Source organism: Mobula hypostoma, chromosome 1 (assembly GCF_963921235.1).
Source record: "Mobula hypostoma chromosome 1, sMobHyp1.1, whole genome shotgun sequence".
Taxonomy (NCBI): domain Eukaryota; kingdom Metazoa; phylum Chordata; class Chondrichthyes; order Myliobatiformes; family Myliobatidae; genus Mobula; species Mobula hypostoma.
The window spans coordinates 177926277-177942807 of NC_086097.1; the positions used below are offsets into that span (position 1 = coordinate 177926277).

Consider the following 16531-nt stretch of genomic DNA (forward strand, 5'->3'; position numbering starts at 1 on the left):
TAGCTCAGCTTGGCTGGAAGGACTAATAAAGTACATGTGTGGAAAACACAAATACCTGGTTGAGAGCTGGTTATACTTTAATTATTGTAACTGTTCTGCAAGAAAGTTTATGACAGTGAGTTGGTCCATTAAAACAGAATGCTTCTACTTATTGATGCATTTGTCTGCCATGAGATCCCAATGTACAGTTGCTACTGTGGATACTTTGATTCATAGTTTCTATTGTTACAATGCAGGAGATGGAACATCAAAGCAAATTCAGAATTGGGTTTAACATGGCTGACTTTGATGTAAAAAATAGTTGTTTTGTGGCAGCAAGACAATGTAAAGGCAGCAAATTACAATAAATTACAAACATAAATAGTGCATAAATAAAAGGAATAATAAGGTCATGTTCCTGAGTTCATGAACCATTCAGAATTGATTTGAATTGAATTCACTTATATACATGAGTAAAATTCTTTGTGTTATGTCTCCATTCAAATGTGCAATATGCAATTATAGTAATTTATAATAAATATTATGCACAACAGGATAGTCAATATAACATAGGAATACAGTTGTGTCAGCATGAGTTAAGCAGTCTGATGGCTGGTGGAAGAAGCTGTCCCGGAGCCTGTTGGTCCTGGCTTTTATGCTGCGGTACTGTTTCCTATATGGTAGCAACTGGAACAGCTTATGGTTGGGATGTTTTGGGTCCCCAGTGATCCTTCAGGCCCTTTTTACACATCTGTCTTTGTAAATGTCCTGAATAGTGGGAAGTTCACATCTATAGATGCACTAGGCTGTCGGCATCACTCTCTGCAGAGTCCTGCGATTGAGGGAAGTACAGTTCCCATACCAGGCAGTAATGCAGCCAGTCAGGATGCTCTCAGTTGTGCCCCTGTAGAAAGTTCTTAGGATTTGGCGGCCTATACCAAACTTCTTAAACCATCTGAGGTTAAAGAGGCACTGTTGTGTCTTTTTCTCCACACAGCTGGTATGTGCAGACCATGTGAGATCCTCGGTGATGCTTTTGCTGAGGAACTTAAAGCTGTTCACCCGCTCAACCCCAGATCCATTGATGTCAATAGGGGCTAGCCTGTCTCCATTCCTCCTGTAGTCCACAACCAGCTCCTTTGTTTTCGTGACGTTGAGGGAGAGGTTGTTTTCTTGAAACCACTGTGTTAGGGTGATGACTTCTTCTCTGTTGGCTGCCTCATTATTATTTGAGATTAGGCCAATCAGTGTAGTTTCATCAGCAAATTCAATTAGCAGTTTGGAGCTGTGAAATCTGATGGTGAAAAGGAAGATCTTCCAGAATCATTGACTGTGGGTCTTCAGCCTCCTGTACATCCTCCCCAGTGGTAGTACCAGAAGAGGACATGTCCCATATGGTGAAGTCCTTAGTGATGGAGAGAGTTAGACATGGACGAGTATAGAGCTACATCATGAATGCTGCTAGCATTGGGACTATTGTACTCCCAAAGCAACATGGTTGAAAAATCCAAAGATGACAGCTGAGAAGTTGAATTTAAGTAATTAAATATTTTTTTTAAATGGAGATCCTGAAAACCCACACGTGTTGTTACTTAATAAAGAAACATCTGTTCTCCATGAAGGAAATATGAACATTTAAATTGGAAGCAGAAATCTTGAGCCTGGTCCAACATTTAGTAAGATCGTAGCTGCTCTGGTTGTAACCTCCATTTTACTCTCCTATGTACCTCAGCAATCTTTTGTCCTTATCAAGGATCTATTTAACTCCTCCTTAATAAATATTCACAGACTGCTCACGGCTTTGATGAAGGGCAGCTCGCAGATCCAATGATCCAGGTTTAATCCTGACCTCGGGCATTGATTGTGTGTAGTCCGCTGTCTGCTGTCTGCTGTCCTCCCTGTGATCATGTGGGATTCTCCCAGGCGCTTTGGTTTCCTCCTGCATTCCATAGATGTGTGGGTTGGTAGTTTAATTGGCTGCTGTGAATTGCACCTGGTACATAGATGAATGTTGGAACCTGTGGGAGTAAATTGGTGGGAACGTGGAGAGAATTAAAAATAGGATTAATATAGGATTGGTGTAAATGGTTAATCGATGGCACGGTGTTGGTGGGCTGAAGGGCTTGTCTTCCTGCTGTATCACTCGATAACTCTGTCTAACATAATTCTAAAGACGTGAACTTCAGAGAGAAATGGAAATAATCTCTTCATTGTCTTAAATGAGCAACCTTTAATTTTTAAACAGTAAATTTCATAAGAGAAAACATCCTCTCCTGGACTTTAGGACAAATGCCATCATCCTTTCCTCCTGTTTTCACTCGGTCTGGTTCAGGGGTAATTAGGAATGGCAATCAATGCAAGCCATATGAGTGAGATTCTTGGCCTATGAACAAGTAAATGTGGTCAGCAAGAAATCCATATGGAACTTGAAGGAAATGCCTATGCCCAGGGAAGGGGAAGAATTTAATAATAATAATAATAACTTTTCAAGCAAACAATGATTCAAAAAGGATCTTGTACTTTCCCGGCACCTATGATAAATAAACTCTTCTTGGGCTTCCAGCCAGGTATAGGTATTGATTTTGACCAGCAGGTCAATGATAAATTCTGTCATCTTCGTCAGAGATGATGCTTGGGCATGTCTAGTCCAGTGTATACCCCCATCGTCCATCCCTCCTGATTGATTAATCCCCATCCAATCAGGTTTCTGCTCTCCCACCTTGTTTACAATAGAATTCCAGTTCTCACTTAGAGTGAGACCTTTGCCTTTGTTAAAATTCTTTTCTTCTAGTTTTATTTCAATACCGTTCACTAAAGACATGGTTAAATAAATAGGTTTTGAGCTGGTGTTTAAAAATGTCAACTGAATTTGCATCTCTCATAGTTTTAGTTAATGAGTTCCACAGTTTACGAGCATAGTTCAAAATGCTGACCTGCCAATTATCTTTTGAAAGAGATTGTTTAAATTTAGGAGATTGGCGGAAGAAGATCTGAGAGCTCAAGTGGGTTCAAAGAAAGCGATTCTGTGATGTACTCTGAGCCCAGACAATCGAGAGCTTTAAAAACAAGTAAGAGAACTTTAAAATCAATTCTAAAAGATACAGAAGCCAATGCAGATCAGTTAGGATGGGAATGATGTGCTCCCTTGTGTTTTAGTTAGAAGTCTAGCAGCGACATTCTAAATGAGTTGAAGTTTGTCATTGGATTGCTTTGGAAAGCCAGTAAAAGTATATTGCTGCAATCCAGTCTACTTGATAAAAAGGCTTGAATTAGTTTTTCAGCATCATTACGTGACAGAAACAGACACATCTTTGCAATATGTCTCAAGTGCAGAAATACTGCTCTGGTCACTTTCTTTTTGTGGGATTTCAAAACTTGTTCTAATGGAGAACAAGGATAGGAGAGGTTTAGAGGGATATGAGTCAAACATAGACAAATGGGACTGACTAGCTTAAATAGAAACCTTGGTCAGCATGGACCGAATTGGACTTGCTTTCAAGGACTCTTCATCTCATGTTCTGGATACTTATTGCTTATTTATTGATGATTATTAATATTTTTTTCTTTTTGTATTTGTGCAGTTTGTAGGGTTTTTTTTGCACATTGGTTATTGTCCATCCTGTTGCGTGCAGTCTTTCATTGATTCTATTGTATTTACTGTGATTGCCTATAAGAAAATAAATCTCTGGGTTGTATATGATGACATATATGTACTTTGATAATAAATTTACTTTGAACTTTGGATGAATTGGGCCTACTATTTCCGTACTGTAGGACTTTATGATGCTAAGTGTTTTGAGGAGAAGCAGGTGTGGGATATGCTGATGGAGTTGGAGTGACAGGATGGGACAAGCTCCTAGCATAGGAGTGGATGGACCAAATAGCCTGTTCTGTCCTGGACATTCAATGTAATATGTTAAGTCACTTCTCCTGTATTGCTGTGATAAGCGATGGGCCATACACATAGTTATTGAGGTGGAAATATTGTAGTAGATTGATCACATAATTACCAAACTGCTTTTAGATTTTTGATATTTGTCTTTGCAATTACAATGTATGAAATATGTGGCCATTATTACTCTGTGTGGTCACATAATTACCTTCTTGGTTTAGTATTAATGCAAGGGATAGGACTGAGGGGAAATGCAGGGAAAGCCAGAAGCTTATTGTACCTTAATCAATCTTTCTTCTCAAAATTTAATTCAACCTTACAACTTATTCATTGTTAATTGTGATACACTTTGTAAACATGCTACTTTCATTTTATTACAATCCTGTGGTCAATGAACAACAGAATACTAGTTGCTGCATATATACCATCCATTGTTCTATATTATATCCTTAGTTTTCATTGCACTGTTGAGAAACCACCGTTACTTTTATTGCTATATTGTATCATTGCTATTCATTATGTTACGATTGGATGACTTTGTTTTCTGATTGTTATGATACAAATTGTTCTGTAATGCTTTACTACACTAAATATTTAAACATGAATGCAAGTTGGTGCAATGAAGTGAACCAGGAGTTCTGCATTGTTTTTATCATTATCTTTTGCTCACTGTTGGTACCTTGATTGTCAATTCCTGCCTTTTGAAGTTAAGAATCTGGTTCTTTGGTACACAAATTAACAAGCTGCAGATGCTGGAAACTTGAAAGAAAACCAGAAAACACTGGAAACACTTGGCAGGTCAGACAGTATCTGTGGAGAGAGGAATGGAGTGAATACTTCAGGTCAAAGGCCCTTCCGCTTTGTGAAAAAGAAAGAAATATTAGTTTTGTTTTTCTCTCTCCAAGATGCTACCTGACCTGCTACATGTATCCAGCTCTGTCTGGTTTCAGAGTGTTTCCTCGATGCCATTTATCAGGTTTGCCGTTGCAAATACAACACTCGTCTCTTTTCCTTATTGCGACATCATTGTATGCTGGTTTTATGTACCACACCACTGCCTTTTAGATGCCTGGCAGCTCCACACCTGAGGCTGTGTGCCCTGTAGCAAACCCTCAGTTCCTACAAGGATGTTTGTAAGGATTCCACATTACCAAGCTGGAGACCCAGTTGCATTGTATTCCAGCCGAGGATGTTGCTGCAGCCTTAACTCTTTGTGTTGTGGTTTGAAATTCACTGAGTGTGGTATTTAAGCATCATGTCAGTGGGTAGGAGCAAGACCTCTGCTCAGTCACAGAATCATTCTAACCAGCAGGTCATTCACAATGTAATGCCTCAAAACCTACCGCAAGAGGTCTCAGCGCACCCCCAAGCTTTCTCCATGTAAATGTTTCCACAGCAATCTTTTCACTCAGTGCCTCTGGCACAGGCACAGGGAGAGGATCTGTGTTCAATCCCAACCCTGGGCGCTGCTGTGTGGAATTTATACTATGCCCTTGTCAGTGCTGAGGGAAGGAAAGGGTATGAAGGGAAGATGTTGGGGGTGGAGGTGCTGGGGACAATGGGAGAGAATGGTAGATGGGTGCTTAGGTCATGGGAGCGTTGGGTCGTATAGAGCTGGAGAGGGTGGAGTTTGATGGAAGTGGTGGGATGGAGGGAATGGGGCTAGATTTGTGAGGATCAAGGGATGAACTGTTAGGAGGATATAGAGAATGGCAAGATATTGAGAATGGAGGAGCAGTAGATAGGATAGGACTAAGGAACTGGGTAGCAGAAAAGATGTGGAGTCGGTGGAAGAGGTAGGGTGGAGCAAAGAGATGGAATAGAGAAAAGGAAAGGGAATGAGGCTAATCAAAATTGCAGGGCTGAGGGAAGTGGAAGGAGAGTGCATTGTATGAGAGGGGCAGGCATGAAGGAGGAGAGGAAGAATGAGAGGTGTGGGAAGGACAGACAGCAAAGTCACAGGGAGAGAGGAAATGTGTGGGTAAGAATATGAATGAGGGAAGGTCAGGGTCATGAAATGGGCCAGGGGAGAGAGGGCAGGATAGCAGGGTAGAACAGACAAGAAAGGGTAAGATCAAAGGGAAAGGGGGCAACACAGTTAGCACCATCGTGAATTGAAGAGCTTTCCTTCACCTACACCAGAGAGTGAGATAGTAAGACAGGCACTTCTCAAAGGCATGGGGGATCAGGTGAGAGATTGTGCCACTTCATGCAGAACATAAAGGGGAGTGGAAGAGAGGGGTGAGAATGGGAGAAGGGAGAGGGTGAGATAAATGAAAGACAACGTGAGAATGAGGAGGCAAGAGTGATGGCTGAAGGTGAGTGTGTGAAAGGGTGTGACTGAGTAGGGAAGAAGGGAGATGGGAGAAAACAGAAAAGGTGGGAAGGGGATAGGGGGCTTTGTGGAGTTAGATTGGAGTATTGAGGAGTAGGAAGGGACAGGTTTTTGGAGGAGGGAAGGAGAAAAGAAGGAGAGTTAAAGGAAAACCAGAGGGGTGAGTCACATAGGCTGAACCAAAAGCCATGATGAATTAGCACACAGGAGGGAGATTGAAAATCTGGCTGAGTGGTGCCACAACAACAACCTCTTACTCAATGTCAGCAAGACCAAGGAGCTGATGATTGACTTCAGAAGGAGGAAACCAGGGGTCCATGAGCCAGTCCTCATCAGAGGATCAGAGGTGGAGTAGGTCAGTAATTTAAAATTCCTCATTGTTATCATTTCAGATGACATGACTTGGGCCCAAAATGTAAATGCAATTATGAAGAAAGCATGGCAGCACATCTATTTCATCATGAGCTTGTGAAGATTTGGCATGATGTCTAAAACCTTGACAAACTTTGATAGATATGTGGTGGATAGCTTACTGATTGGCTGCATCACATCTTGGTATAGAAACACCAATGCCCGGGAATGAAAAATCCTACCAGAGTAGTGGCTATGGCCTAGTCTATCATGGGTAAAGCTTTCCCCAGTATGAGCACACCTACATGTTGTTGCAGGAAAGCAGTATCCATTGTCAGGGACTCCCAGCACCCAGGTTATGCTCCCTTCTCACTTCTGCCATCAGAAAGAAAAGTACAAGAGCCTCACAACTCATACTACTAGGTTCAGGAACAGTTACTACCCCTCAAACATCAGGCTGTTGAACTTCACTTGCCCCATCTCTGAAATGTTCGCACAACCTGTGGACTCACTTTGAAAGACTTTTGCTCTGATGGTCTCAGTATTTATTGCTTATTTATTTATTATTATTTGTTTTTGTATTTCCACAGTTTGTTGTCTTTGCACCCTGGTTGAATGCCTAGTTGGTGCGGTATTTCAATGATTCTATTGTTTTTCTGTTAACTGTGATTGCCCACAAGCAAATGAATCTCTATATGTACTTTGATAATAAATTTACTTTGAACTTTAAGGTAAAGAGAAGGTGGAGGGTTGATGGGGAAAGAGGAGTTCGCAGTGGGGTGGTTTGAGTTGGGTAAGTGAGTTTGGGAAGGACAAAGGGTCAAAGCAAAGAACGGGGTAGAGGAAAGAGGTGTTGTGGACACGAGATGGAAGGGGTAGTCAGATGACACAAGGGAAGTGTGGATGCGGGGGTGGGATGGTTTGACAGAATGTGTTTTGGTGTGATCATGGGACAGGATGGGGAGGAGGGTGAAGATGTGGGGGCAGGGCCACACGATGTGGGTGGGGAGGGGTATGAAGTTGATACGATGGTGCGGCGAGACGAGAAGTGAGGAGAGGAGGGGGGCGAAGTAGGGAGGGAGAGCTGAGGGGGAAGGTCTCCGAGGAGGGGTGTCCGCGGGCGTGAGTGTGTGTTGTTGGACGCGGAGGGGCGGCGAAATGTGGCCACCACCTCCAGCGCAGAAAGAGAGTGGCGGATCCCATCTTCAATAGGGGGTGGGTAGGGGGGGTTAACAGAGTCACACCGGTGCTAGGCAGAAGAGCGACAGTCGGGACACCCGAAACTCCAGGAGGGGGGATATTCCCTCACCCTCCTCTAGTGGGATTGGGACTGTTGGCAGGTGCAAAATCCCAGAGACCAATGCAGCGCATGCGTCCGCGCTGCCCGGGCTCCGCACCAGCCGCAACATGGCGCGAGTGCCCGGCAGTGGCGAGCGGACGGGCGCAGCGGGAACAGCGGGGCCGGGGACCGGGACCGGGACGGGTGCAAGCAGTGCCCGCCGCTCTATCCGCCGCCGCCGGGAGCGGGAGGAAGAAGGAGAAGCAGCACCCGCCGCGCCTGATTTTGAGGCGTCCGGCCGCCTGAGCCAGAACACCCGGCTGGCCACCCGCTACGCCGTCAAGATCTTCCGCGATTACCTGAGCGAGAGGGAGCAGCCTTCCGACTTCGAGAGGCTGGGCAAGGAAGAGCTGTGCCGGGCGCTGCGCTCCTTCTACGCTGAGGCCAGGTCAAAGAGCGGGCAGGTGTACAGTAAATCCTCGCTCATCAGCATCCGCAGCTCGCTCAACCGCTACCTGAACGAACCCCCTTACAGCCGCACCCTGGACCTGACCAAGGACCCCGAGCTCCGTAGTGCCAACCTGACACTGGCCGCCGTCATCAGAAAACTCGAGGAGCAGGGAGCCGGTCCCGTCATCCAGAAGCAAGCCATCACCAGGTAGTTGGGCTTAACCCTCTCCATCCATCTGCTCCTCTTCCCCTCCGTCGCTTCGCTTCGCTCCCCCCGTTCACACACACTTGGCCGGGTCTTTCACATCCTCCTCTAGCACGCACGCCCGTCCGACTCCTTGCAGAATCATTTAGCTTGGTACATTACACTTGTCCCGCTGCAAATTGGCAACTCAATGAATCGAAACGTCCTTGTTGTTTTATTACCAGTGCCCTCCCCCTCCACACACACACAAATATACACAAAGTCATCGCTAACTTTGATAGACGTGCAGTAGCTGTCCAACTTTATCCTATCATTCTCAAGTACAAGTTTATTGTAGTAATGCATACTCACACAGGGCATGAATGCCAGGAAAATTAGCTTTCCGCTGCAGAAGCACAGTCCCTGCCAAGCACAAGTTAACGTAAACTTAACACTACACGCTACGCTTGGGGGAATCGCATCGGTCCTGTGCTAAGAGTTGGCTGCATCCCTCCTTTAGAGAGCAAGGCATGGTGCTCATCGCTGTTTCATTCCTTTCTACTGCACATTTTAGCTCTTTGTGTGTCTCTGTGTTCTCGATGAAAGTCGTTTGATTAGTTATGCAACGCACATATTGTATGACCTCCAGGAACTGTGCAACTCGTTTGATTAAGGTCGGGAACATTCTGGCTGGCTTTTTATTTGCATTAACTTGGCTTTTTATTTAGACTAAATAGCCTTGAACTGTTTTGTCTGCCATCAAGTGACAGTGAAACTGAAAAATTCATAAATACTTGGATTTAAAATATTTATATCTTGTAATCTCCAGACTACCATACAAGTTTTAAAGTTACCAAAGACACTCCTTGGCCAGAATTGTGCCTGGGAGTGTGGAGGATTGTCGGTGAGCATTATGCACTTGGAAGCTAATCTTGGCCATAATTATCATTGCAGCAATTGGGTGATTTGTTCCTGTATGTGGTTTGCATTAGTTGCCTAAAATTGGGTAATTATCATGGTTAATGAATATACAGGTGAGATATGGACTTAGCAAGTTTACCTTTTTTTCCAATTATCAATTTGGGACAAGGAGTATGGTGCCATGATTTAAGAGCATTAACGCCTTTCTAACCACTAGCATCTGGCAGAATGCTTCTGTTCCCCAACTGGGATATTTAGGTAGTGAAACAGCAGTTGCCGCTGGTGCTATATGGTAGTGTGTAGAGGGAATTATAGTTGCCCATTTCTAGTTATAAACGAGGGAATAGTTTTCACAGAAAACAGTTAAGCAATTTACAATGCTGTGTGTGAAATGTTATAATGCTTTCTCAGTATGTGCATACTTCCTGGTCCTTGCTAGGAAATTGAGACAATGCAGCCGGTGTTGATTTATGCCTAGTCATTATGGTTTTATTAAAAAAACAAAATCATACTTTTTTCCCAAAAAAATACTGTATCATGTCATCAAGACAAATCATATCGTGACATCCCTATCACCAGGTCCGATCTGAGGAAACTCTACACCTCCTGCAGCTTCGATACGAACATGCCCTTTGGATTGCTCAATAAGGTCTGGTTCGAGATCTGCATGTACTTCTGCACAAGGGGTCGGGAGAACCAGAGGGAACTGGAGGAGGACTCCTTTGGCCTGGGCACAGATGAGGATGGCAGAAGATTTGTCTATTATAAAGCCTGTGGACCTTATCATAAATCTCGCTCGGTAACCTGGAGTAAGAAGAGAATGTATGAGACGGGCACAGAGTTTTGCCCTTATGCCAGTTTTGTTAAGTATATTTCAAAGCGTAACCCCCTCTGTAAGGCTTTCTTTCAAAGACCAAGGGATCATTGCAATGAAAGTGATGTGACCTGGTATGAAAACAAAGCCATTGGAAAAAATCTTTTGGGCACACGGATGCAGATGCTTTCCAAAACTGCCAAACTCTCCAAGACTTACACTAATCATTGCATAGGAGCGATGTCTGTAGCCACACTGAGCAGCATAGCGGGCACTGGCAACAGGCTGATGCCTCACAGATCACCCCAAAGCACTAATGGCTCCCATCAACATCACCAGCAGCCCTGCCCTTACGGCATCCAAAACCATGATGGAGAGGTTGTAAGGGTGAAAGTGGAGCAGACTATGACCCCCGCATTTTATCAACCTATGTCATCACACGACATCAGCTGTCCACCTTCACCAAAACGAATATGCATCCGGTCCTCCGATCCCATAGATTCCCAGAATGTGCTTCCAGATGGCAACAGCTCACAGGAATCTTTGCTTCAGGAATCCAGTGACCGCCTTGGATCCAATACATCAATACTCATATCGACTATCCAGGTAATGCTTGACAATCATGGCTTTAACAACTCAACTGATTTTTTTGAAGCCACCTTTCTGATTTAAACAAAAGCTAAGACATGTCTTGGTTGTTACCATAGTCACTGTCTACATTTAAAAGTTAAGTTATAAGATGAACAAACATATTCATTTAGGGTTATCATTTGTTTAAAATTGTTTAAATTTTAAATTATTTCCTTCCTTCCTCTTTCAGCATTTAGTTGTTTTTCTGGGAGGGGGGTGAGAGGGATGTTTTAATTGAAAAGCTTTGGCAAAAAGTTTGAGATGATCAGCAAAGAAGGTATTACAACTTGGGCAAACTTACTGTATTTAAATTTTGTGTCCATCTTGTATGTGTAGATTCACACAAGAAACAAAATCAAAATCGGGTTTATTATTTCTGACAAATGTAGTGAAATTTGTTTTTCAACAGCAGTTCAATAGGTACATTTAATGTCAGAGAAATGTATACAGTATACATCCTAAAATTCTTTTTCTTTACAATATATAAAAATACTATAAGTTGCAATAACAGATACATTAAAAACAGGGCAAAATAGTGAGGTTGGGTTCATGGACCATTCAGAAATCTGATGATGGAGGGGAAGAAACTGTTTCTAAAACATTGAGTGTATGTCTTCAGACTCCTGTACCACCTTCCTAATTGCTGTAATGAATAGAAGGCACATCCTGGATGATGAGGGTCCTCGATAAGGGATGATACCTTCTGGAGGCACCGCCTCTTGAAGATGTCCTCAATGGTGGGGAGGCTGGTGCCCAAGGTGGAGATGACTGAGTACAACCTTCTGCAGCTTTTTCGACTCAGTGCAATGGAGCCTCCGTACCAAGCTGTGATTCAACCACTCAGAATGCTTTCCATAGTAAACGTAGAAATTTGCTGGAGTCTTTGGTGACATATCAAATCTCCTAAAGCTTCTAATGATGTATAGCTGCTGGTGTTTCTTTATGATTGCAATCACTGTGTTGGGCCGAGATTAAATCCTCTGAGATGTTGATGCCCACAACTTTGAAGCGTAATTTTTAAAATTTATGTTGAGTTAATGGGCCCATTAAGCCCACCCCTTCAATTAACTCATTTCTGCTTTGTTCCTGCTTTCATTTGCATCAATAATCTTTGCATTATCCAATAGAAAATTTCAAACCCAGGCCACGTTTTAATTTCTTATCTGTCTACCCCAAGTCCACTATCTTTTGTGCTTTGGCATTATGACAGGTTTCCACTGGCTTTTTGTGGCTGATTCCCACGTATTGTGCATGTTGTCTCTTGCTGCTGATAATCATTAACAAGTTTTCCCAGATGGCATCCAGTCTACGTTCCACTGTGCACACGTTCTCCTTTGTAACACCTCCGGTTATAAATGCAACCTCTGTGCGAAGAGCTGCTTCACTGTGGCAAAATTAGTTCCCGGTTCAGCTGTCATCTTGCCTCTGAGAAGCTATTTTATCTGATCTGTAGTGCACTGCTAGTTTTAAGACTATAATCACAAATTGGCTGTTGTGTTTCATAATATTATAATAGCAGGACTTAGCTATGAAACATTTTGTGACTTCTTGACCATGCGAGAGGTGTAGTAGAACTGCAAGTTCATTCTTTCCCAACACTTTGGAATACTTTGGGACCTTGGAGTACATTGAAAGCAGAGTTAGGCAGGGTGGTGAAAAAGTCATTTAGCGTACTGGCCTTCAGTCAGGATACTGAGTACAGGAGTTGGGACATTGTGTTGTAGTTTAATTTGTTTGTGAGGCTGCTCTTGGATTACTGTATGCAGTTTTGGAAGGTTATACTGCATACAGTTTGGCCATACTTGGAGTACTGTGTACAGTTAAGGAACTGTACATAGTTATAGAATGAATGTAATTAAACTAGAAAGAGTGCATTGAAGATTTGCAAGCATGCTGCCAGGACACGAGTGCCTGAGTTATAGAGAGCGGTTGGCCAGGCGAGGTCTTTAATCCCCGGAAGGTAGGAGAATGAGGGCGATCTTATAAAAGTGCTTACAATAATGGGAGAGTTGAAAACCAGGGAACATAAATTTAGGGTGAGAGTGAAAAGGTTTAAAAGGGACCTGAGGGGCAACTTTTTCACCAGAGGGTGGGGAGTATATGGAACGAACTGCCAGAGGAAGTGGTTGAGGCTGGGAGGACAGTGTTATTTAAGAAGCAGTTGCATAGGTAAATGGAGGGGTAGGACTTGGAGGAATATGAGCCCATTGTAGAAAATTGAGACTGGCTGGGTGGGCACCATAGTTGGACTGGAGGGCCCTTATCAATGCTTCCATAACTGATCTCATTTAAAGATGAGAGTGTCATTAGTTGGGGTGGGCCAGAGTACCAGAGATTAAGAGGTTCAGTCCTTTATTCCATGGAGACCCATTGAGCAGGATATTCTTACCTTTTGCTTGCCATTCAACTGGACTTAGATCTCTGTACCTGTGCATTAACATATTGAATCCAGGATGAACTGTTGCCAGTGCGTCTGACCTGCACTGGCCCTGGACACACCATTAAGTATGCTGGTGAGTGTCCAGGTGCCCTTTGTGTCTGATTGGTTACTTTATGCCAGGGAGAGGCCCTCCGTTGGTCAATGTCAACCATGAATGTTGCATCCTAGCTGTATGCATGATTCACAGTACACTGTGGAGAGCCACCTGTGTTCATGTAGCGGGCTCCCCTCCTCTCCATGCAGCTGTTGAATCCAGAGGATACAGTTTGGTACCAGTGGCTTCACGGGAGCTGCCAGTCAGTGTTGACTTCAATGTAGGACTGTCTTGGTGCTTGCTCCACCTCAGATTTTTCCTCAGGGTTTACTCCCAAAGCCTTCCCCATGAGTGTGTATAGCTGCAAGGCAGCAGAGGTTTAAGATCAGAGTTTTCCTCCTAAATGAGTTACTAATCATGGCTGATGACGTCCATCTACCCAAAGTGACTGTTTTTAAGGTGCCAGTAACCCACCTTTGCTCATTGTCTTGTCAGTAGAAATGGTTCCACCAGGCTTGGTAGCTGGGCCACTCATGAAGGCCAGGAGCTGGACTTGGTTGTCAGAGGCTATTTGGGACATGTGCCATTGGGAGTATTTAATAGGTGGTGGGAGCTTGTCCTCATTACCACCCCCAGTTGTAGCAACCTTAAGGAACCAGGGAGAACTGGTGTAAGAACCATATCTCATTCGTTTAAATGACATCATGCATCTTATAGAGAATGGTAGTTCAAGGTAAGTGCCCATTTAGATTTTAAATATTATTTTGATTTTGTAATTAAATGTAGATTTTATGAAAAAATGATATCTTAAAATTAATTTTAAATTCTTTTCTCTCTGTTTCTCTCTCTTTCTCACATTGCACATAAGAAATGTGAAAGGAGAACATTGTCTGGTCTGTTTTGCTCCACATGCATAGGGAATGTTACCATCACTGGCAGGCTTCCAATATAACTGGGCAGCAGGGTTATTGTTCTAGCTGAGAACTGGTTTTGAAACGAGGTTAATGCTGTCAGTGCAACGGTGAGATGAGTTTCTTTTTACACAGTGAGATGTGATGTGGGACACTGTCTGAAAGGTTGTTGAGAGCAGATTAGACTGGAATTTCAGCCAAACAGAATGGGATATGTTTTTGAGAGAGAGAAATTTGCAGGCAGTGGCTATGAAGAATGGGAAGTGGGACTAATTGACAAAATCTTTTCAAAGAGCCAGCACACATGATGGCTAAAAGGCTTCTTTGTTTTATCCATCTGCTGAATTTGAGTGGTATATACTACTATCTCTAACTGTCCTTGAAAAGGTGGAGGTGAATATTTTACTAAAGCCCATATAGACAACATCCATTGCCATACTCTCATCAGTCACCTTTTTCTCACTCTCCTTTTTCTCCCTCTGTCCCTCTCAATATACTCCTTGCCCATCCTCTGGGTTCCCCCCCCCCGTCTTTCTTCCCGGACCTCCTGTCCCATGATCCTCTTGTATCCCTTTTGCCAATCAGCTGTCCAGCTCTTAGCTCCATCCCTCCCCCTCCTGTCTTCTCCTATCATTTTGGATCTCCCCCTCCCCCTCCAACTTTCAAATCTCTTACTAACTCTTCCTTCAGTTAGTCCTGACGAAGGGTCTCGGCCCGAAACATCGACTGTACCTCTTCCTAGAGATGCTGCCTGGCCTGCTGCGTTCACCAGCAACTTTGATGTGTGTTGCTCTCATCAGTCATCTTTACTGCCTCCTCATAAAATTCAAGTCACGATTGTAAGACATGACCTCCCCCTCCCACCATACAAAGCTAAGCTGATTATCCCTTATAAATCTACGCTTTTCCAGATGTGTGTAAATTGTATCCTTAAGAATCTTCGGCAGTAATTTCCTTAATGTGAGGTTCTCTGGCTTAAAATTTCCTGGTTTGTCCCTATTGTACATTTTAAACAAAAGAACAACACTGGCAAATCCCTGTTCCTCTGGGACCTCACCTGTGGATAAAGAGGATATAAAGATCTCTCTCCTTGCTCCCAGTGATCTCTGCTCCTGTCTGTCTCAATGACCTGGGATGGTTATAAGAAGTCCCACACCACCAGGTTCCGAAACAGTTTTACTCTATAAACAGTAGGGTTCTGATCCATCGTGGATAAGTTCAATCACCACTACTTGGAGTTAATTTTATGACCCGCAGACTCACTGTCAAGGACTTTTTAACGACTCGTTCTCAGTACTATTTTTTTATTTGCACAGTTTGTCTTACACACTGGTGGTCTGTCAGTCTTTGTCTGTTTACGTATAGTTTCATGTAAGTGGGGGGAGGAAGGACATCGACTCAGACCATGAGAGGCCTGCATCGAGCATTTTCATGCCTTACAAGGTGCAGATTGGATTCCCCTCCCTTCATGTAAGTGCTATTGTATTTCCATTTTGTTCCTGTAAATCCTACAAGAAAATGAATCTGAAGGTAGTATATGGTAGCATAAATGTAATTCAGTAATAAATTTTCTTTGAACTTTTCTGATCTTACTAATCTCCACATCCTTCTCCTTGGTGACTATCTATCTGAAGCAATCATTTAGTCCCTCACTTACTTCCACCGGCTCTTTTGTCCTTGAGTGGTCCTATCTTCTTCCTAGCTATACAATTGTTTTTGATGTGTGTATAAAATCCTTTGGGATTCATCTTCATCCTCTTGCCAATGGTCCCATGACCCCATTTCATTCCTCAGAGGCCCTGTCTGATTCCCTGAAACTTGCATGTGCTTCCATTTTCTCTTTGACTAAATTTGCATTATGTCTCAATCATCCCAGGTTCCTGAGCTTTGCTCTGCTGTCCTCACAGGATTGGTCTAGAATTTTGAATAGTGGGTCTTTAAATGACTCCCACCCATATCATATGTGTACTTCATCAATAACAGCTGCTGCTAATCTATTCTCCCCACCTACTGCCTAATATTATTCTACATAGTTTCCTCCGATTTAGCGCATTCCCCCGAGATCCATTCTTGTCTTATCCATACCTAACTTAAAACCTAGTTCTGATCACGGAACCCATGAAAACTTGCATCACCTTCTGGTCCTTCTTGTTAGTGACCACCTATATGGGTTTCAATGCAATGGATTAATATATGAGGAGCATATGATGGTTCAGGGCCTGTACTCGCTGAGGTTTAGAATGAGGGAAGATCTCATTGAAAGCAATGGAATATTGAAAGACCAAGATAGAGTGGATAACAGTGGGGCCAG

At 43.3% G+C, this 16531-nt stretch overlaps 1 protein-coding gene across 4 annotated transcripts in view; it reads left to right on the plus strand.

Annotated features, from left to right (window-relative positions):
* Positions 1-16531, plus strand: part of kctd1 (potassium channel tetramerization domain containing 1) — a 130393-nt gene that overhangs the window by 52093 nt on the left and 61769 nt on the right. Inside the window, exons 1-2 of one of the 4 annotated variants that reach the window (XM_063060267.1) lie at positions 7807-8494; positions 9971-10811. The exons of 2 other annotated variants lie outside the window; for them this stretch is intronic. In XM_063060267.1, the coding sequence (XP_062916337.1) occupies positions 7965-8494; positions 9971-10811 (1371 nt within the window). In that variant the 5' untranslated portion in view covers positions 7807-7964. Of the gene's footprint in view, positions 1-7806; positions 8495-9970; positions 10812-16531 lie in introns of those variants that run through there. One more of the 4 variants, XM_063060294.1, reaches the window with a different exon arrangement.